The sequence below is a fragment of the Panthera tigris genome, chromosome C2 (assembly GCF_018350195.1).
Source record: "Panthera tigris isolate Pti1 chromosome C2, P.tigris_Pti1_mat1.1, whole genome shotgun sequence".
In the NCBI taxonomy this organism is placed as follows: domain Eukaryota; kingdom Metazoa; phylum Chordata; class Mammalia; order Carnivora; family Felidae; genus Panthera; species Panthera tigris.
The window spans coordinates 80032065-80054263 of record NC_056668.1 but is presented as its reverse complement, the minus strand read 5'-3'; the positions used below and the strand labels follow the sequence as shown (position 1 = coordinate 80054263).

Here is a 22199-nt window from a genome sequence, read left to right as displayed (position 1 = left end):
CAGGCGTGCAAGAGCGGGGGAGGGGCAGAGAGAGAGAGAGAGAGAGAGAATATCCAGGCTCCATGCTGTCAGCACAGAGCTTGACTTGGGGCTCGAACTCACGAACCGCGAGATCATAACCTGAGCCGAAATTAAGTGTCAGATGCTTAACCGACTGAGTCACCCAGGCACCCCTGTGGTAGAATTTCTGACGAGAAAATCCCTTCTCCAAAGGGGGGGTACTGTTCTAGATGAAAACAGACTAAAGAGACTGGGTCACTAAATATAATGGTTAACCCTTGATCGAGTCCTAGATTTTATTTTTAAGGCTATAAAGTACATTATGGGGATATTTGAGAAATGATGAATATTGATAGCTTTGTAGGTGTTATAGTAATAGCAAACTTGGGGGATATAATATTTCTGTAGTTTTATAGAAGAAGAATATATTTTTAGGATGCAGTGCTGAAGTATTAGGAGTCAAGTGTCACTACTATGCCTAAAACTTCAGAAAGTTCAGAAAAAACTCAAAAGACAAAAAATATAGTAAACGGTTAACAGTTGGTAAGTGCGAGAAACATTTGGTGTTCATTACTGTAATTTTGCAACTCTTTAGTTTTCAAGATTTTCAAAATAAAAAGCTGGCCCTACCTCAGATCAGATCTGAATCTTGGTGGGAGGGCAGCACCCATTTGTATCTGCATTTCAAGTAGATCTTCCCATTGATTTTTATGTATACTGCAGTTTTAGATGTACTGATTTGAAGTACCATAATGTGTTTTTATTTTAGTCTTTATGAAGGTAGAGCTAAAAAAAAAAAAAAAAAAAAAAAAAAAAACGACAAACAAAAAAACCCAACCCTCCATATCTTGGTTACACAATAGAATTTAAGGATGTTGGGTTAACAGATTTAAACCCAGTCTTTTTCCACATTCCCTTCTGTGGTCCTCTTAATTTTCTCCATCTCCTTCAACTCTCTTAATCTTTACTTATCTTTATGCACAGTGTTTTCAAAGTTATTGTGAAGATTGTGTCAGTGAGTGCTGCCCTCTAAATTGCTGCAGTGGACACCGCCTATATTCAGGTAGAATCTAGCCTCTTATTTCCTCCAGCAACTGAATAATAAAGAGGTAAGTAGCACCACTGTCCCTATCCAGCTCAAGGCAATTCTTCTTAAACACTTAAATGACCGGTGTAGGGACAGCACGTATTATGTGGTGTGTTTACCAAATAATAAATGACATTCACAAGTAATAAACTGGTGAAAGATCCAAAGCATGTGCCTTAACAAACTTACACATATCAATAGCTTGTCAGGACACTGCTTTAAATGCGTAACTATCACCTAAGGTCAACAGATGGACTTGAAATAATGTGGGAACCTCAAAAGAATACCTGGTACTTTCTGTAAGGAGCCATCACCATCAACATAAAGCCTACTGTTTTGAAGGTTCTGTTGTTGTACTGACAAATTCGTACTAATTCCTGGATTTCCTCTGGTGAACAGTGGCTTACAATTGCTAGCTGGATTTAGAATGGTCAGTTGAGGCTACTGAAGAGTATACATGGCCTCACATGATCCGGGGTAGCAAAGAATCAGGTGCAGTTGACTTTGAGAAGGCTATCTAATTTTAGATCTCAGGTAAGTAGAAAGTTTATCATAACCATAAAAGAATATGCTCTCTGTTGGTATACAAACTTTGTTAATATGTATATTTTGGATCTTTAACTCACTTATTACTTAGTGGTATTTGGTAACCACATGCAAATGTTCCGGAAGCACAGCATTTATTAGAAATACATTGTAACGCTGCAGGCACTGTGGCTTTGGCTTTTGACTGTGGATTTTTACTGGATTTTTGATTGGGACGCTTCCCCCCACCCCCCCTTTTTTTTTTTTTACCTTGAAACCTCTTTAGCACTTGTGATCTAAACCAGAATCTAACCTTAATTAATTTATTTTTTTAAAAGAGATTCGGAAATCCTCCACAGCATGTTAACAGTAGCGCTAAATCTAAAGTAAACACTCAACAATTAGGTGTTAACTGTTGATTGATTTCACCCTGTGATTCATTGGTTTCACCCTAAGGACTCAAGTGAGACTAAATGGTTGGTCATTTTTCTGATTTAGTATTTCCTTGGGTTTCTTATATCCCCGGAGAGTTTTAGTAGGTTTTAGATGAGACAGTAAGGACCTTTGACCCATTCTCAGAAAATGTCTGGCATTACCTCAAATCTGAATTTGATCATTATTACAGGGGGATGGGTAAGGAGCAGCAGCCCTAAACTGGGGCCCAAGTCTACTTTGTCACCTTGGTATTAGCTTTAGTCACAGTTTCTGGCACGCCAGTAATTTTCAAATAAATTTTTTGGAAAAAAATATATTCAGAATTAACTATCATATAGAGATAAAATTAAGAGTCAGTTTTTCTCGTTAGCTGACTTTAGGTGGTTGTCTGAATTAATGAGGAAATGTTTCCCTTGACAATATCTTGCAGTGTGGGTAGCATTTTAAAGTTAAATGACTAAATACATTGATTTTTTTTTTTTTTTCAACAGGCCTGGGTTAGGGCTACGGTTGCAAATCTCTGGGGCTTAAAGAATCAAGCAGTTTATTTAAGCAGCAAGGGTTGTACTGCTCTCACTTTCCATTAATTCAACATGCATTAGGTATTAAACAACTAGAGTTCAAAGCCTTTTGAAAAAACAAAAACAAAAAGACCAACATAGACTAGAATCAAAAATCTATCTAGTCCCCAAGGGGCACGGAGCTGTAGCTGCCGGAAGCGTCCATTTACATTCCTGCATCACAGGAAAATTACTCGTTCCTTAGCTGTTAAGCATTCGCAAAAGTTCAGTGATTTTATCGGGCATTCCTCACACGTTAAAATTACTGTTATTTTAAAAAGAGAACGAGAGAAGACCAGAGGCAACATGAGAACAGAGTTGCCTACTCCAGAGACATTTGTAAACGACACTATACAGTTTTTTCCCGCTTGGCACAATGTACTCCGGTGCACCGGGTTTTCTGGGACGAGCTGGGTGGCCGACATCTTCCCTCTCAGGAAGTTTCACACTTTTAAGATCTGAATAGATGTTCAGCGCTCAGCTAGCGGCCAGAAGGCTCTTCACGGTCGAGTTGAACAGCGGCGGGAGGCGGCGGAAGAACCCGAACCCCTCCTCCCCACCCCCCAGGTGCAGAGCGGGGCCGTGCCCCAGTCGCGGGCCCCGAGCGCCGGCGGCGGACGGCGAGCTCGGCCCCACTGGCCCGCGGGGAAACGCCGGCTGCCCAGCACGCAACCGCCCCAGGCTTCCGCCTCCCGGTCCCGCTCGGCTCCCCCGGCCGTCTCTGCTTCAGGGACGCGGAAACCCCGTAGGAGCGGGGCGGGCCGGGAGCTTGGTTTGGCCACCCCTTGCTGCAATATTCTTCCGCCGCAAGGCAAAGAGTCCCAACCTTCCCCCAAGGTCCTGGGATTTCCACCGGCCCTGTAAGATCCAGAAATCACTAAATTTGGATTTTCCCACCCACTTGCTTAGGATATTTTCTGAGGTAAGGACCCCAGGATCACAATTTGGTGGATAACCGAAGAGCGACAAGAAAATTCCTCCGCAGAAAACGGGTTCCGGCCGCGAGCCTATAAAAAACGGGTGGCGCGGTACCACTGTCTTTCCAGTCGGGCGCTGAGTGTTTTTTCGGATCATGTCTGGTGGCTCCGCGGATTATAACAGGTATGGCGCTTTCTCGGTGGTGGTAGTTTGTGGTGAAGGTCATATGACGCGAGCGGACAATGTAATGGACGGCGTGGGGCAGGGAGCTCTGGGTTCATGGGCGTTTCCTTGGGGTGCAGTACCCCCCTGCCCTTCGAGAAGCTTCCATGATGGGTAGGGCCTGGGTTGTGGGGTGACTAGGGTACAAAAACGGAGTGGTGTTGGAGGGTGTCTCCTCTCCTCCCGAAGACGCTTTGAAACCGCGGCCGGTTTCCCTGCCACGGGGCCACGTTTAAAGGGGTGGCGCAGTCCGCAGTCGGTACACTGTAACGGGCCCGAAAGCATTATTGGCGGCGGATGGCGCGAGTTGTAGTGCTCGACTTTGGGTGGGGTGGGGGGAAAGGTGACAGCGGCGCCCGCTCGCCACCACCACAAGGCGGCTGGGACCGCGCCGGCAACGGGGTCCCTGCGAACCGTTGGCACAGCTCTTGCCAGGCCTCGGCCCGCGTCAATCACCCCGGCTTGCGCAGTGTAAGGGGCGGAGCTCAGCGCGTGGAGCTCTCGCGAGACGGTCTGCCGCCAAGACGGCAGCGCCCGGCGGTCGGGCCTGGGGGGGAAGGGCCGCCGTCCGTGGGGCCTTTCCGGGCGTCCCCTATTCTCGGCCTTCGGACAGGCGCGCACGGGCCCTCTTGTGCTTTAGAGAGTGTACACGTGCAGGGGAGGGTAGCCCGAGGAGGCCGCCTAGAATAGGGCTGTCCCTTGGTGTGCCCCTGAGAAGACGTGGGAAAGGGAAGTTCTCTAACTGCAGTATTCTCGTCGGCAGAGAACATGGAGGCCCAGAGGGAATGGACCCCGATGGTGTCATCGAGGTAAGGAATGTGTGTGGATTTTGAAACGGTGGAAAGGTGAGCCGGTTCATCCCACTTACTCGGTCTTTTTTATGTGTAACTTACAGAGCAACTGGAATGAGATTGTTGATAACTTTGACGATATGAATTTAAAGGAGTCTCTTCTTCGGGGCATCTATGCTTACGGTTTTGAGAAGCCTTCAGCTATTCAGCAGAGAGCTATTATTCCTTGTATTAAAGGTAAAAGAACTAGTTAGCACTTGATAGGAATGAATTAACTGTTCTACATAGACCTGGACCATAAAAGGGAAAATAACTTCTGGGGGACTAGCACCTGTTTGTATTCCTTAAAGTGAAATGATGGCAATCATCTTTCGGGACTGACCTGAAATGAAGAGAATGCTCATTGCTGATCACTTGATGATTTGGGCATAATTAATGTTCCAAACGGAATACATGGTGTGAACTAGAAGTGGCGGTTTGATGTGGGATCGGTAAATATGTATCCTACTTTTTTTAGGGTATGATGTGATTGCTCAAGCTCAGTCAGGTACTGGCAAGACAGCCACATTTGCTATTTCCATCCTGCAACAGTTGGAGATTGAGTTCAAGGAGACCCAAGCACTAGTATTGGCCCCCACCAGAGAACTGGCTCAACAGGTATTGATAGTGTAGTTCAAAAAAACTGCTTGCGTGTTGCATAGGTTTCAGGTTTCACAACTGTGAAGAATTTAAAACTTAGTGTAAATCGGTCCTATTAGAGCCCTCCTTTTAATTGTCCATGCATGCAGGGAGTTGTTGAAAGTTCAACATAGGAACTGGGTGTGCAGGTATGGTTTGCAAGGTTGTGTAAGAGGTTTGAGAAACCAAAGTTTTCTTTTCAGGGTGGACTAGGTCTGTTCCCATTTTGAAGTTTGAATGCAGTTGTGCAACATGAAAACTGCAGTGACATGTTCTTTGACTGTCTCAGTAGTTTGTGATGCATCTGTTGCATGCTATGTTTTCAAAGCTCACTGCTATATTGGCTTTGAAGTAAAACCTTGCTAATAAAACTAGGCTTTATTAAGGTCAAAATGACAAATTCCAGTACTTGGGGAAAACTTAAGTATCCACATGTTGTCCTAGATGTAATTGCAGAGATCATTCCACTGTTCCACTATTTACCCCTTCCTACACAATGAAGAGCAATGTAGGAAATGATTGAACTCAGATCTTTTAATTAACATAGCTGGTATCTGGGGCAACAAGATTCCAAGTTTGACAAGGCATAAGGAAGACACCTTAAGGGAATTTTATCAGGAAGCTGTTAGATCAGTCTGCATTTTAAGCTTGGAAGTAGTTAAGTGCTGTGCATGCATAGAAGCTATTTGCAGACCAGATATTTGCCATTGTGCTTTGGAATTTTTAGTCACAGCCTATAATTCTGCTGCATAATAACTAAGGGTATTGGCTTTTAGATCCAAAAGGTAATTCTGGCCCTTGGAGACTATATGGGAGCAACTTGTCATGCCTGCATTGGTGGAACCAATGTTCGGAATGAAATGCAAAAACTGCAGGCTGAAGCACCACACATTGTTGTTGGTACACCAGGAAGAGTGTTTGATATGTTAAACAGAAGATACCTTTGTAAGTATTGTTGATTGAATATAATTTGTTTTTGCTATTACAAATTAAAATTTGCAATCCTATTCTTACCAATCTAGAGCTGATAGTATGTATGGCTTTGTCTTTGTCAGCTCCAAAATGGATCAAGATGTTTGTTTTGGATGAGGCAGATGAAATGTTGAGCCGAGGGTTTAAGGATCAAATCTATGAGATTTTCCAAAAATTAAATACGAGTATTCAGGTGAGCTTTAATTTTACTCCCTCTCCTATAGTAGTTGGGACTTTGGTTAATGCAGGTTGCAGTACAATTGAAATGTTGGTCTTTTCCCTTAAAGCAATTGGTGCAGAACTGTAACACAGTTTCATTGTGAGGCTGGTCTGTTTTTTGAGTATTGTGAAAGTTTGTTATTTGTGCAGTAACATAAACATGGTCTTTTTAAGGTTGTGTTGCTTTCTGCCACAATGCCAACTGATGTGTTGGAAGTGACCAAAAAATTCATGAGAGATCCAATTCGAATTCTGGTGAAAAAGGAAGAATTGACCCTTGAAGGAATCAAACAGTTTTATATTAATGTTGAAAGAGAGGTAATGTATATAATTACTAGACATTAAGATGTAGTTTTTTTTTTTTTTAACCTTCTTGTATAAGCACTGTGCTAAAATTACAGAACCTAAGATTGTCTTAGTTTCTGTAGTAATGCTAGCAGAGTACACACAAGAAGAAAAATAACTGCACTAGATTGTAAAGACTGGGGTGGACCTCTTTCTTAATGTCCAGTGTCCTTTGTCTTAAGATTTGGTGCTATATGTATTAGGCCTAACAATGAATTTCTCATGGGAGTTGGAAACTAGATTTTAATAACTGTTAACTTTGAAATATTGTAGGAATGGAAGTTGGATACACTTTGTGACTTGTACGAGACCCTGACGATTACTCAGGCTGTTATTTTTCTTAATACAAGGCGCAAGGTGGACTGGCTCACTGAGAAAATGCACGCCAGGGACTTCACAGTTTCTGCTTTGGTAAGAGGTGTTGTAATCTAGCAGTGATAATTACAGTGTTGTATTTTCATTAAAGCAGGATTTAGACTACAATATAGCTGTTAAGTGCTGTGTTGTCGTTCCCCCTGCTCAAAATAAAGTTGTTTCTTAACTATACCTGTCTGCTATACTCCTGTAGCAGCCAGGGACGCTTGGTCTCATACATGTCAATAAAGTTAAATATTGGTTTGACTGGTGATTCTTGAATTAAGGTTTGTTAATTTGCAGCATGGTGACATGGACCAGAAGGAAAGAGACGTTATCATGAGGGAATTTCGATCAGGGTCAAGCCGCGTTCTGATCACTACTGACTTGTTGGTAAGTCTCTTACTGTTCTGTTTAATCTACCAAAAGTTTGTTTTGGGGGGAAGGTTTTTTTAATAACCTTTACCAACTTGGGCTCTTTGGGAGAATAAAGAAAAGACCACACTCCACAGTGGGCTATACCACTTAACATAGTTCACTACTATTTTGTGGCCTACATTACATAGCTGTGTGGGGTTTTTTTTTTTTGAGTTGAACATTATATTACTGTATTTCAGGCTCGTGGGATTGATGTGCAACAAGTGTCATTGGTTATAAACTATGATCTACCTACCAATCGTGAAAACTATATTCACAGGTGAGTAGGTGGCATCTTGACTGCATTGGGAAAAGGAATTCATGTATGGCTTTTCTACTGACTGATTTATTTGAAAGGTAACTTCAAATCAGGGAAGTAAAAAGACTTTAGTAACTTGGTAAGGTGTAACTAAAATTGTACTTGGGAAGATTGGTCATCTTACAGTGGGAAAACAGTTGTAAATGTTGCCCAAATTGTGGACTTAATACATACAAATCTGGTTGTTTAGATCTGTTGGTCTTAGCTTATTTTTGAGTTTTTAGTGAAGTTCCTGTGTCCATGTGCTTTCTCGATGATTCCTCTGTAGTTGGGATTTTCTTGGTGTTGTCTGGTAGCAATTTGAGCAGTCCCTGGTTTAGTTATAGTGGCTTTATCCCTAAGTAAATTGAACTGTACTTTGTTATATGATGTAAAAAAAGACTTTTTAAAAAATACAGGAGTCGATAGCAGCAGTTGATGACGAGATGGCGCTCAGAAACGGCGTTGACGTAATTTAGGACGTGGAATCATAAGCGAAACAGCACACTGTTTGAATAAAGAGCGAGTCGGTATTTATATTTGTTTTTCTTTTGTCATGATTATTTGATATTTTTAAGTTGCTCCAGCCAAGGCATTTTGTATGTTAGTCTAGTAGGTGGTTTGTGTTGTCTGGTTTCTATCAGGAAGGTAGAAAGCTGTTTTGGAGGTAAACACGTTTTGAGTAATTTGAGTTACAACGTGTGAAACTGAGCAAAAAAGCAGTGATAAGTTTGGGTTACCATACCAAATGCTTGTTTTCCCACTGGAAAAAGTTGTGAGTTTTAGGCAGTAGTTAACCTTGCAGCATTTGTATTTACAGTTTACAGTTCCAGAGGTGCGTCGAAATGGATTACATAACTGTTCTTTTTGTTTTATCCCTGGTGTTTACATCTGTCCCAGGCTGACATCTGCTCTTGGCTGGCCCACTTTGGTATGGGCTTTAATTTCACTACCCCAAACACAATACTGTCATCTGCTTTAAAAGTAGTGCTCAAGACACCTGATAAAATCTCATTTTGCAGCCAGACAAGCCTTGAATCCTTTTGGCACTAACTGCAAAGGAAGATTTTTTTCTCTAGATATTGATTAGCAGCTAGTGCTCCAATTAGAAGCACGAACTATAACCTTGTTAAGTAAACAGCAGCTGATGGTTAACAAGTGGATCATCATGTTCAGTAGTTCATTTGAATTTGAGAAGAAACATTCTAATTGCTGATTTTTTTTTTTCTTACACAGAATTGGCAGAGGGGGTCGATTTGGGAGGAAAGGTGTGGCTATAAACTTTGTTACTGAAGAAGACAAGAGGATTCTTCGTGACATTGAGACTTTCTACAATACTACAGTGGAGGAAATGCCAATGAATGTGGCTGACCTTATTTAATTCCTGGGATGAGATAGTTTTGAATGCAGTGCTCGCTGTTGCTGAATAGGCGATCACAACGTGCATTGTGCTTCTTTCTTTGGGAATATTTGAATCTTGTCTCAATGCTCATAACGGATCAGAAATACAGATTTTGATAGCAAAGCGACTTTAGTCGTGAGCTCTTGTGAGGAGAAAGGCATTGGCTTTATCCTCTTTAGAGTTAGACTGTTGGGGTTGGGTATAAAAGATGGGGTCTGTAAAATCTTTCTTTCTTAGAAATTTATTTCCTAGTTCTGTAGAAATGGTTGTATTAGATGTTCTCTATCATTTAATAATATACTTGTGGACTAAAAGATATAAGTGCTGTATAAAATCAGCCAATTATGTTAAACTAGCATATCTGCCTTTATTGTGTTTGTCATTAGCCTGAATAGAAAGGCCTTTAAAATTGATTTTTTTTTTTTTAGGAAGCATTTGAATGCATTTTGTTTGGTATTGTATTTATTCAATAAAGTATTTAATTAGTGCTAAGTGTGAACTGGACCCTGTTGCTAAGCCCCAGCAAGCAATCATATCCTAGGTAGGGTTAAACCCCCAGTAATTAAAATTGCCATATTGCACATGTCTTAATGAAGTTTGAATGTTAAATAAATTGTATATTCACTTTAAAGGTGTTTTGGTTATTTTATTTAAGTTTTAAACATCTTACGAACATTTCAGCAATTCTGAGTTAACTGCTGCATCACAGTAGCACAGAGGCTGATCAGTTGTAGATGTTCATCAGCACCATCCGCTAAGCACTTGTCTACTTCCTACAAGAAAATTAAAGGTTAGTAAAATTTCCCTTGGAGTTCCACATTTTGCTGAAGTGTGCAAACAGGTGCCTACTTACAGCAAGTTTTTCTGTCATGATGGATTTCTGTTTGTCGGAAAGGTTCTCGTTTTCTACAACCACATCATGAAGTTGATTTACAAGCTGAGTGGCTGCATGGCCCTCATCTATTAAATTCTGCAACAGGAAAGTACAGCATTTGGGGTGATTCTTTTAAGTTTTCCCTTCCCCATAGTTATGAGTGAAGTGATGACTTACTTTTACCACACCTTCTAGTTTGTCAAAAGAGCCACTCTGACATGCAGCAAATAGTCCATCGATGGTCTCAGCTGGTATTACCTAAAAAGGTTATAAGGTTTGGTTTCTGGGTCTGAACATGCCTGAACCCACTTTTCTCTCAGGCCTGGGTAGGGTAGTTCATTGTATGCAAAAAGACGTCCTGTGGCATGGGATGTAGAGCTGTTAACCTTAACTAAACCCATGCAGAGCTGGAAAGCCCCTTTATGGCTTCTATCCTGAACTCCAGATACATGATCCAGATACATGATGATAGGGAGCTGAGTTTTCCATATGGCCCTGGCCTTTTACCCTGTGTTGGACCACCTTAAATTAGTCCAGTCACTATTCTATATCCACGGTGATGCATTTTGCTTTCAAAAATCCCTTAATGTCTGTGAAGTCTACAAAATTTCCTTTGCTCCTGATAGCTTCAAGTTTGAGCCCATGATGAAACAAGAATAGCTGATCTGGGCAGTGGGTGAACAGCTAAAAATTGTCCCTACTGGCTGCTGTCATACCCCAGTGGCTCAAATGAGCCAAGTAGTTTAAAAAAGACTTTAAAGGAGAGTGCCCCCACCCCTTTCCAAACAAAGATGCCACTAATAAGAGACTGCTCTCAGAAGGCCCAAAGTACCCAGAAAATTAAAGGCAACTAATGCCATCAATTTCATTACGGCACTGAAAAATACCTTTGGGAACTTAAGTTTTGAAAGTAGTAGCAGTAGTAATCGTAGTAGAGATGAACCCTGACAAAGGATTTCTGTAAGTAGGATATTGCCCCTCTATATATGTATGACCTTTTGGCCAGAAGAGATTTGTCAGAACAGGGATAGCTGTTAAATCTATTTTAATGCCATATCCCTGAAGTGTTGTGATGCTTCCAGGTTGTTCCCTTATTACACGGTTTCTAGCACAGTACCTGGCACATGCTATAACCTAATAACCCCAAGACTCCTATTAAAAATCCCTATTGTGATGTTAAGAAGGTAGGAGGCTGTTGAGAGGTTGATTAGGTCCTGAGGGTGAAACCCCCATGAATGGGATTAGTGCCCTTATAAAAGACCTTTCTGCCAGGGGAGGATGCAGTGAGTCTAGTCCACAAACTAGAGTCTAGGCACTAAGAAGTTAGTTCTCACCAGATACTCCATACATAATATTTGACCTCAGACAGCCCAGCCTCCAGAATTGTGAAATTCTGTTTATAAGCCACTCAGCCTATGGGATTTTGTTAAAGCTGCCCAAATGGAATAAACCAGCACATATTAAGCATTCTGTATATATTTGATGAAAATTTTCTAAAAGCCACAAAGCCAACTAAAAATTTCAATCTTACCCCAGCAATGTCTGTGATCACCTTCTCTGTGATCTCCTTTCCACCTGTTAATCGAGTAGCACTTTGAAGAAATGTAATAGCTTTTCTTAAGTCTCCTTCTGACACTTTAACAAGATAAGCTATTCCCTAGGAAAAAAAAAAATTTTTTTTTTTTTTTTTTTTTTTTTTTTACCAGTGATGGACAGCCAATTATGACTTTTGGCTTTAATAAAGGAAAGTGGAAAAACACTATGTTTTAGCCTAGAGTTAATGGGGAAAAATGTATTTTCATTTTTAGGGGAATATTATCAGTCCTATAAAATGGCAGAATTCATGAAGGACAGCATCAGTCCAATAGAAGGATATAGATCTTTTGCCTCTGAAAGAAATTTGCAGAGACAGAGATGTTCCACACTTCGAACCCTATTTTCTATTTAATACATGAAGCAAAAACGATTCAAATTATGGTTAAATTCTGTTAAAATGAATTAGGCCTATATAGTCTCTTTCTGTACCTGAATTTCATCACCAAATTTGCTCCTGAAGTGAAACATGAGCTAGGACACTAAAATCTTGTCATTATGCAGAGATTTTTTGCAGAATTTGTGTCAGGTGTATGAAATCTGCCCCAGTTCTGGGTCTCTGAAATATAATAAACTTCTCATAGTAACAAGAATGCTGAAGCTATAATTCCTCGACATTCCAACTGTCACTCTTTTAGCTTAACTTTGCCTAAAGGTATCAGAAATTAAAGCAACACATTTGATGCTTTCAGGACCTTTTTACATGAATTCATCAAAGGAATTAGTAATTGCAATAATTAGGAATTACCTCATTGCTAATTTTGACATGTTCTTTATCAGCAATGTCTAGTAATCGCTGCTGTTGAATTTTATCTGACAGTGGTTTGAAGCGGAATTTAGAACATCTAGAGGTCAGAGGTTCAATTATTCTGTAAAATATTGGGGAAAAGAAAGTCAGTGTCTAAAGAATTTCCCCCCAAAGACCTTCTTATCAAGAACAAATCAAGATGTGATAGAGGAGAAATTACTGTAGCCTTGAAACATTTAAAGTTTTTTTCTCCCTAATTGGAGTTATCAAAATAAGGCTGCCTAGCATCTATCTTCAGGGCAATACACATACCGACTGACATAGTTACAGATGAGACAGAATCGGGTGGTTTTAGACTCCTTCTCCATAGTACGTCGTAAAGCTGCCTGAGCAGCCGAGGTCATAGAATCTGCTTCATCCAGAATCACAATCTTAAAAGGTGGACATGGCTTCCCACTGATTCAGAGAAACAGGAGTTATAATTCACATATCACCACCACAATCTACTTTTAGAATATTCTCATGGTCCCCCCAAAAAACCCCATGCCCACTAGGAGTCACTTCTCCCAACTCTCCCAGCCATAGGCAATCATGGATCTCTACTTTCTCTCTCCACAGATGTGCATATTCTAGACATTTCATATAAATGGAATAATATGTTGTCTTTTGTGATTGGCTTCTTTCACTTAGCATGCTTTCAAGGTTCATTCATTTTGTTGCGTCATTACTTCATTCCTTTTTATGGCTAAATAATATGGCAAAGGGATATACCACAGTTTATTCGGTCATTCATAAGTTAATGGATATTTGGATTTTTCCATGTTTTGACTATTGTAAATAATACTGCTATGAACATTTTTGTACATGTTTTGAACAGACCTATTTTTTCATTTCTTGTGGCTATATACCTAGGATTGGAATTGCTGGGTCATCTGGTAAATCTATGTTTAACTTTTAAAGGACCCGCCAAAGTACTTTCAAAATGTTTGTACATTATAGTCATTATAGTCAGCAAAGTATAAGGGTTCCAATTTCTTAACATTCTTACCAATATGAATTATTTTCTTTTTGATAACAACCATCCAAGTATGTGTAAAGTGGTATCTCATCATGGTTTTCATTTGCATTTCTCTGTGGCTAATGATGTTGATGAGCATGTTTTCACATGCTTACTGGCCATTTGTATAGTAGTCCCCCCCCTTATCCACAGGGAGTACATTCCAAGACCCTGCTGGATGCCTGAAGCCCGGGATAGTACACCAAACGGCATATAAAAAAATATATATACCATGTATTTTCCTATTCACACATACCCCCTATATACTTACCTATGAAAAAGTTCAATTTATAAATCAGGCATAGGAAAAGATGAACAATAATGTAGTTAATAATGAAATAGAACAATTACAATTATAGTGTAATAAAATTTATGTGAACATGGTCTCAGAATATCTTATGAGACTGTACTAACCCTTCTTGTGATCATGTGAGATGGTAAAATGCCTATGTGACGAGATGAAGTGATGTCAGGCTACTAATGACCTTCTGAGGATTATGTCAGAAGGTAGATCATTTGTTTCTGTACTTCAGCTGAGTGCAGGCAAATGAAACCACAGAAACAATATATAATGGGGGGGGGCGGGGGGAGAACTACTGTATCTTCTTTGGTGTAAGGTCTATTCAGTTCCTTTGCCTTTTAAACTGGGTTTTCTTTTTATCATTAAAATGTAAGAGTTCTTTATATATTTTTGATCTAAGTCCCTTATCAAATACAGGATTTATATGCATTGTCAGGCCAAGGTAGATATCAAAAATCACTTTCTACAAATTCTTAAATATGCTCAGATACAAATTTAAATATATACCAGCTTCCAAAAATTTTATCTTGGTACTTTGCCATCTAAGCAGTATAAGTAGCTGACTAAACATCACTGTTTAACTCAGGGCAGTCCTATTTAAATTATTAATAATACCTCCTCTTTTAGTCTAAAAGTGTCTGAGTTTGGACAAGAACTTATATGGTCACCTTAAGTATGAAATATACACTGAAGCTTAAGATACCTGAAATTTTTTTCAAATAACACAGTAACAAAAAAATGGATTTTTTTTATTATGAGTGTACCACCAAACTATCAAATTTGATTAATACTCCTTAGACAAAACATCAGTTAAAAACTCTTGACAGTAAACAATTTAAAATTAGTTATTATAATAGAAAGGTCACTTGGTGGGTTTAAATAATTTAGATAATTGGGCACTTGGCTGGCTCAGTCAGCAGAGAATATAACTCAATCTTGGAGTTGTAAGTTCGAGCCCTACAGGGTGTAGAGATTACTTAAAAAAATAAAATCTTAAAAAAAGATATGATCCAAGGAGTTGGACAGGGGTGCCTGGGTGGCTCAGTCGGTTAAGCTTCCGACTTCAGCTCAGGTCATGATCTCACGGTCCTTGAGTTGGAGCCCCGCATTGGGCTTTGTGCTGACAGCTCAGAGCCTGGAGCCTGCTTCGGATTCTGTGTCTCCTTCTCTCTCTGCCCCTCCCCGACTTGTGCTCTGTCTCTCTCAAAAATAAACATTAAAAAAAAATTAAAAAAGAAGGGGCACCTGGGTGGCTCAGTCGGTTAGGCATCCGACTTCAGCTCAGGTCATGATCTCACAGTCCGTGAGTTCCAGCCCCGCGTCGGGCTCTGTGCTGACAGCTCGGAGCCTGGCGCCTACTTCAGATTCTGTGTCTCCCTCTCTCTGACCCTCCCCTTTCATGTTCTGTCTCTGTCTCAAAAATAAACATAAGAAAAATTTTAAAAAAAATTAAAAAAGAAAAAGGAGTTGGACATTTGGCAGAGAAGTATTTTACATGCAATGACATGGGATGAAGAAGGGAAAGTGAGCTTACTTACTCTGAACGACTTCCTGACACAGTTAATTGAGCAAAATTCTTCACTTTTTCTCTAACAACCTGTATTCCACGTTCATCAGATGCATTTAATTCAAGAACTCTCAATCGAAACAACTCAGGCCTATGTCAAAATGAAACAAATATGAAACATCATACAGCATATAAATAACCAAGGTTTAAACTACATTTTAAAAATGGCACATTTTGAAGTAGTTTAAAATCCACCTAGTAAACACTATAGATAGAAGGCACACAATCACTTTTATATTTTTTCTTTTGCATGGACATAGGTTTTTTTTCCATGCAGTTTAAAAAGCAGATGGGGAAAAAAAAAGATGGTATCACATAATTTATAACATTTTAAATCAATTTTTCACTTAGGATTATATCATGAACATCTTGCCATATTATCAGAACCACCGTAAATATCATTTAAAAAAAAAGTTTTTAACGTTTATTCATCTTTTGAGACAGAGAATAGAGCGCAAGCTGGGGAGGGGCAGAGAGAGAGGGAGATAGAATTCAAAGCAGGCTCCAGGCTCTGAGCTCTCAGCACAGAGCCCAACGTGGGGCTCGAACTAACCGACCGCGAGATCATGACCTGAGGAAGTCGGACGCTTAACTGACTGAGCCACCCAGGCGCCCCATAAATACCATTTTAAAAGCTTTATGATGTTCTATCCTATGACTGTACCATTTGCTTAATTTAATTTATTGTTGGACATCTAGATAGTTTTAAATATGTTCAATTTTAAATACTGCTGCAATAGAGCATATTTTCGATTATTTCCATAAGGTGGCTTTCTATCAGGGCTATTACTAAATTAATACATGAAGTTTTTCTTAAGTGAGTTTTTAAAAAAATTCTTAAAGGTAGTTCACCAGGGGTGCCTGGGTGACTTAGTCGGTTAAGTGTCCAACTTCAGCTCAGGTCATGATCTCATGGTTTGGTTCGTGAGTTTGAGCCCCGCATTGGGCTTCTGCTGTCAGCACAGAAGCGCACTTCAGATCCTCTGTCCCCTGCCCCTCCCCTGCTCACGTGTGCTCTCAAATTCTCTCTCTCGAAAATAAATATTAAAAAAAAAGTAGCTCACCATAGGACCATCTGAGAAATCAGAAGAAAATTAAAAGAACAATTAAAACACCCTGCCACACCAGTGTTTTGAAAATGGGTTCCCCTTTTTCATTATACATATTTTTTAATTAAAAAAGAGTTGGGATTTAGTCTTCTCTTTATTTTTCCTAAACAGCATGAGATCCTAGGCATTTTTCTTTGGGCATAAACACACAAAGCTCTGTGTATATATTTTCTATTTTAAAACTACATATACTATGAAATGTGGAATTCATAATTAAAGTTCTTTTAGTTCTATAAGGACATTATTTTTAAGAGGATATTTTAAAAGTTATATAATTTGGATTGACCTCTCAAAAAACTAATAAAGTACTTAAGTTCATTATGACTACATTGCTAAGGCTGGTTCAGTTTGGACTGGAGTTGTGGAATAATCCAAATAACTTTTATAATTTCCTTGAGAAACAAAAGTTGCTGTCAAATAAATAAAATATTAGGTTCACAGCAGCTTCCCCATTTTTCTTCCTTCACATTTCACATAGTTCCTTCACATTAGTTCACATAGAACTAATTATCTCTACATATTTGGTGCTTTCAGAGGCATCTGATTATTTTTACGTGTAGGATTTCAGATGTACCCTTTGACCTTATGCTTGATACAAAAACTGTGGAGAAATCCAAGGGCTGCTCTAAAATGGTTGGCTAAGCCAAGACAGTCAATCCAGAAAGAAGAATCTAAGAAATTGGCTCACAGATTTCCTGGTGTTCCTGGACTCCTACTGCATCAACTACCACATACTGTGCTCACTCAAGATACTTGAGGGCAAGGAGCTGGCCTAGTTACTCCAGAGGCAACGCTGGAAAGGCCTGAGCCAGAAGAAACTCTGGAAGGGGTGGTGTGGGTCAGTAGCATCAGACACAGCAGATTCTATCACACAAGGACATAGATGCGAACACACCATTAACAGACTGAGGTGAGTATTGGCATGATTGAAGAAAGATAGGATAGGTCCTCTGGGCTCCAAAAATCATAATGAAAAAGTTCAAGTGATGAAAAATCATGACGCTACTGTGTTGTAGTACATTCCAGCATCTGAATAAGGTTCAAAATGAAGATTACAAAAGATGTAGCCAAGCTTATTTATTGGAAGGGAAGAACTTGAAATGGGCCTGCTGAATTAATAAAAAAATACAGAAATAAAAACAAAGCCAATAACCATGCAGAGAAACCAAATATAAATTTTTAGAGAAAGAAAAGCAGAGATTTTTGGTGTCAAGGCCTTTTTAAACAGAGATTTGAACTTACCCAAAAAGCTCTCTAGCTGCTGCCAGAATAGTGGATGTTTTTCCAGTTCCAGGTGGCCCATAAAACAAGAGATTAGGGAGCTGTAGAAGTTAAATTTCATTTTTTAAAAACTGTATTCTGGCACAAATAGATGAAAATGATGACTGAAAATGTCTATGGAACAGTGCAATGACTTCCCTAATAGTGCACATATCTGAATACAAATATTTCTTCATATAACCAGTATCACAGTATTAGCAGTTGTAAATCCTGCTTTTTCTTTTTTCAGGTAATACTGTACTTTCTTCCAAAATGTCTAATATCTTAAGCTGAATCCATATTTATGACTGCTCTATTCCCAATATACTTAAGTGAAGCTTTCAAAGCTGGAATTAGGAACTTTTTTTTTTTTTTAAAGATTACATTTCTTAAGTAATCTCTACACTCAGTGTGGGGCTTAAACTCACAACGAACCCTGAGATCAAGAGTCTCACACTCCACCAACTGAGCCAGCTAGGCACCCCAAAACTGGAATCTCAGGCTTCTTTCAGTGCCCTATCCCACCCCTTTGCTCAGGATTGGGCAAGATTTTATATTTTATAAACATGTCAGTTGCTTCAAAGAGGAAATGGACCAAAGGAGAACCTGGATTTGGCTAATACTGAGGAAAAAGGAATGAAAAAGACTCATCAGGGCTCTCGATAATGTTCCAAGAGTAGGAGAAAAACAAAAACAAAAACAAAAAACATTTATTAAGTGCTAGGTAGTACTCTATACCATGATTATATACTGTGTAGGGATGCCCAATATATCAGGGAGAATTAATTAGAGGAAGAAAGGATTAAACTAAATCACTAGTTATCTTTTTGTATACCTTAAATCCTGTTAGCTTGGCTCATATCAAGCACACAATCTGTGGTACAGACTGATAAATCTACAAAAATCTAATGAGCTGTTACAAAACTGCATTCTTCAGTACGTCCTTTCACATACAGAAATCACCGCACATAGGAAACTAGGCAGCACAGTTCATGTGTTTCCACTCTTGTCTAACCCTCGGCCTTCCCATCCATTCTTCACCCAAATCAGATGCCACTCTGCTTGCCACTTAAAAACTATTCACTGACTTCACACTCTACTTAGAAAAACAAAACCAGACAAAAATCAACCTATACCTACAAGGACATCCATGATCTGCTCACCAACTCTCTCACCTTCTAGGCTCCAACTTACAGTGAATTCTAACAACTAAGCACTTTATGGCCTATGCTTCCCCCATGAGCTAGGTAGGGTCTGTTTTTTTCTGCTTAGCCAACTCTTACTGCATTACAAGTCAGAAGCCTTCCCTGACCACCCAGTCTAAAGTGGAACTCTTGTGTTACTCTCTCGTCAGTCTTTGCACTTAACGCACTTTGTAATTATTTATTTCTATACAGTAACTTACAATTGTTAGTGATTGGGTTTGATTGTAAAATACCGGTCTACCTCACTAGATGGTAAGCGTAAGAAGGTCAAGAACTTTGTTCTCTTCGTATCTGTGTTCTCAGCATCTTGTACTGTACTCAACATGTGTCAAATAAATAAACCGATGTGCAAATGTATAGACTGAAGACTGCTACTGTCACGTTAGTAACATAGCTTAAGACACAAGCTATGAGTTTCACTACTTAAAAACAAACACCAAAAACCTTCTAAGCATTTTAACCGGTTTTGGAATCAGGAAAATACTAGCCTCATAGAACAAATTTGGTAGTTTTCCTTCCTCTTCTACTTTTTTGATTAGTTTGAGAAGAATAGATATTACCTCTTCTTTAAATGTTTAGTTGAATTTACCTATGAAGTCATCTGGTCCTGGACTTTTGTCTGCTGGGAGTTTTGGGATTACCAATTCAACTTCATTACTAGTAACTGGTTTATTCAGATTTTCTATTTCTTCCTGATTCAGTTTTGGAAGATTATATGTTTTTAGAATTTATCTATTTCTTCTAGGTTGTCCAATCTGTTGGTATATACTTTTCCATCATGTTCTCTTATAATTCTTTGTATTTCTGTGGTGTCATTTGGTGTCTCTATTCTTTCATTTCTGATTTTGAGTCTGGTCTTTTTCTTGAGGAGTCTGGCTAAAGGTCTATCAATTTTGTTTATCTTTTCAAAGAACCAGCTCTTGGTTTCACTGATCTTTTCTACTGTTTTTGTTTGTTTAGTCTCTATTTTACTTATTTCCACTCTAATCCTTATTATTGCGTTCCTTCTAGTAGCTCTGGGCTAGTCAACTTGGGTACGTCAATTTTATTAAAAAAATATTCCTGGGCTTCTTCGTCTTTAAGATTATAACTATTTTTTTTTTTAAATGTTTGTTTATTTTTGAGAGAGAGTGCATGCGCTCATGCAAGAGAATCTCAAGCAGACTCCGTGCTGTCAGTGCAGAGCCTGACACAAGACTCAATCCTATGAACCATGAGATCATGACCTGAGCAGAAATCAAGAGTTGGATGCTCAACCAACTGAGCCACCCACGTGCCCCTTTAAGGTCATTACTATTATTTTGATTCATGCATGCTTCAACATTTATAGTAATTCATCCATGTAACTATCACATACAATAACTTAAATTCTTTGAAACATGGCAAACTTATTAAGCCTTACATTACATAACGGTGATATATATGGTGCATTCAAGAACTGTATGTGGAATATTAGGGCTTAAAATTGATTTCTGGAGGTGCCTGGGCGGCATAGTCGGTTAAGCAACTGACTCTTGATTTCGGCTCAGGTCACCATCTCAGAGTTTCTGAGTCTGAGCTTTACATGGGGCTCTGTGCTAACAGTGTGGATCCTGCTTGTGATTATCTCTCTCCCTCTATCTCTCTGCCCCTCTCCTGCGTACTCTCTCTCAAAATAAATACATAAACTGAAAAAAAAAAAGTCTGAAAAACATCTATTATAATTCTACTTTAATAACTTTTCATCTAAATGAAGGAACGAGTACTCACTTCAGCAGCACATACACTAAAGTAAATGAAGGTATGGATTGTTTTTCTTTACTCTATAGAATTTAAAAATTATTTCATCTTGGGACACCTGGGTGGTTCAGTGTTAAGTGTCTGGCTTGAGTTCAGGTCATAATCTCATGGTCCGTGAGTTCGAGCCCCACATTGGGCTTGTGCTGATAGCTCAGTCTGGAGACTGCTTCGAATTCTGTATCTCCCTCTCTTTCCCTTCCCACTTGCACTCTCTCTCAAAAATAAACAAACATAAAAGCATTTATTAAAAAAATATTTCATCTTTAAGTTTTCTAAAACTTGGTCTGAAAACAAACATAAAATATTAAACAAAGGTTTAAAAAAGAAACTTCTTAATCCAGCCTTATAAGATAGATGGTATAAAGTCAACAACTGGATCATAATCCCACTACATATGCCTAAAGAGTTGAGAATACTACCAATTAAAATATATCTTGTCCTGCAGTCTGTGTAGTTATTACTATACAATTAAAATTGTATACACCAGGGGCATCTGAGTGGCTTAGTCAGTTCAGCATCCGACTTCAGCTTAGGCCATGATCTCACAGTGTGCAGGTTCAAGCCCAGAGCCTGGGACCTGCTTTGGATTCTGTGTCTCCCTCTCTCTCTGCCCCTCCCCCACTCACTCTCTGTCTCTCAAAAATGAATAAACGTTAAAAAAATTTTTTTTAATTAAAAAGAAACTGTATACACCAAAATTAAAAGGTAAAGACATTTGTGTCAAGATCAAATCAAAACAAAAACTGGCAAAGATTTTAAATAGTTTGAGAAATAGAACTACTTTCAAAATATGTACTACTGTAGTATAATTCCAGGAAGAGAATAATGGCAGCAAAAGCCAAAAGAACCTCTAATCCAAAGTAGCCAGGCAGCGAGGAAGGAAGCAACTCTTCCTTGGGAATAAAAGTAAAAACCACATCCCACTTTCATCTGCAACTTTTCCGCTTCTTTTACTGAGTTCTTAAAGCACTTCATAATACAACTTTAAACTGCTAATTCTTCTTACAGAGTTATCTTGCCCCTGAATAACCTAAGATGCAAGTCATTCAAAGGTTTTTTGGGGTTTTTTTTGTTTTTTAAGAAAGGCAGACTGCCAATTGCAGCACCTCATTTGGATGTGTCTGGAGTCTTGGAAACTTGACTACCCTATATTCTCCTACAAATGGACCTTGAGAGCTTGTTTGGAGGTTTCGGCAGGGGAGCGCAGCTACTCGTACACCCTTGACCAAAGAACGGTCCTCCTCTATCGGGGAAGGTTGTCCTCTTCAACCGAGCGCGCAGCTTCGGGAGGGACACACATGGAGCGGTGAGGGAGGAAGGGGACACCCACCTAGCCAGCCAGATCAGCCGAATCAACCCTGGCCATCAATGGGGTGACAGATGTTACAGCCAGATCACCGTCACATCCATAGTTTTTTTAAATCTCACATACCACATCAGGAGACACAATGCTATAAGCAGAAATACTCATGTTTTTTATGTT

General features: G+C 39.4%; 2 protein-coding genes and 4 non-coding genes across 11 annotated transcripts in view; 5 read left to right on the top strand and 1 right to left on the bottom strand.

Annotated features, from left to right (window-relative positions):
- The first annotated feature begins 3437 nt into the window (after nucleotides 1-3437).
- EIF4A2 (eukaryotic translation initiation factor 4A2) lies at nucleotides 3438-9854 on the top strand. Of its 2 annotated transcripts, XR_445208.3 has the most exons (12): nucleotides 3438-3708; nucleotides 4511-4556; nucleotides 4643-4775; nucleotides 5056-5195; nucleotides 5993-6161; nucleotides 6272-6381; nucleotides 6582-6725; nucleotides 7026-7163; nucleotides 7410-7499; nucleotides 7724-7803; nucleotides 8241-8351; nucleotides 9058-9145. XR_445208.3 is itself a non-coding variant. In XM_007083578.3 (11 exons), exons 1-11 carry the CDS (start codon nucleotides 3680-3682, stop codon nucleotides 9200-9202), a joined length of 1224 nt encoding a protein of 407 aa, XP_007083640.1. In that variant the 5' UTR covers nucleotides 3448-3679; the 3' UTR covers nucleotides 9203-9854. The 2 variants fall into 2 exon arrangements, 1 of the variants encoding a protein (XP_007083640.1); XM_007083578.3 differs by lacking the exon at nucleotides 8241-8351 and having other exon boundaries at nucleotides 3448-3708; nucleotides 9058-9854.
- Nucleotides 4886-4954, top strand: LOC122230893. The gene has a single exon (XR_006207960.1). It is a non-coding gene; the product is annotated as a small nucleolar RNA SNORD2 (small nucleolar RNA).
- LOC122230887 lies at nucleotides 6775-6950 on the top strand. The gene has a single exon (XR_006207955.1). It is a non-coding gene; the product is annotated as a small nucleolar RNA SNORA81 (small nucleolar RNA).
- Nucleotides 7216-7347, top strand: LOC122230859. Its single transcript, XR_006207930.1, has one exon. It is a non-coding gene; the product is annotated as a small nucleolar RNA SNORA63 (small nucleolar RNA).
- On the top strand, nucleotides 7526-7666 carry LOC122230868. The gene has a single exon (XR_006207938.1). It is a non-coding gene; the product is annotated as a small nucleolar RNA SNORA4 (small nucleolar RNA).
- Nucleotides 9849-22199, bottom strand: part of RFC4 (replication factor C subunit 4) — a 32311-nt gene continuing 19960 nt past the window's right edge. For all 5 annotated transcript variants that reach the window (XM_015538111.2, XM_015538109.2, XM_042999072.1 and 2 more), the window contains 8 exons: nucleotides 17715-17794; nucleotides 15335-15454; nucleotides 12751-12894; nucleotides 12439-12559; nucleotides 11629-11754; nucleotides 10275-10355; nucleotides 10077-10193; nucleotides 9849-9996 (listed from right to left, as the gene is read on the bottom strand). In XM_015538111.2, the coding sequence (XP_015393597.1) occupies nucleotides 9901-9996; nucleotides 10077-10193; nucleotides 10275-10355; nucleotides 11629-11754; nucleotides 12439-12559; nucleotides 12751-12894; nucleotides 15335-15454; nucleotides 17715-17794 (885 nt within the window). In that variant the 3' untranslated portion in view covers nucleotides 9849-9900. The remainder of the gene's footprint in view (nucleotides 9997-10076; nucleotides 10194-10274; nucleotides 10356-11628; nucleotides 11755-12438; nucleotides 12560-12750; nucleotides 12895-15334; nucleotides 15455-17714; nucleotides 17795-22199) is intronic.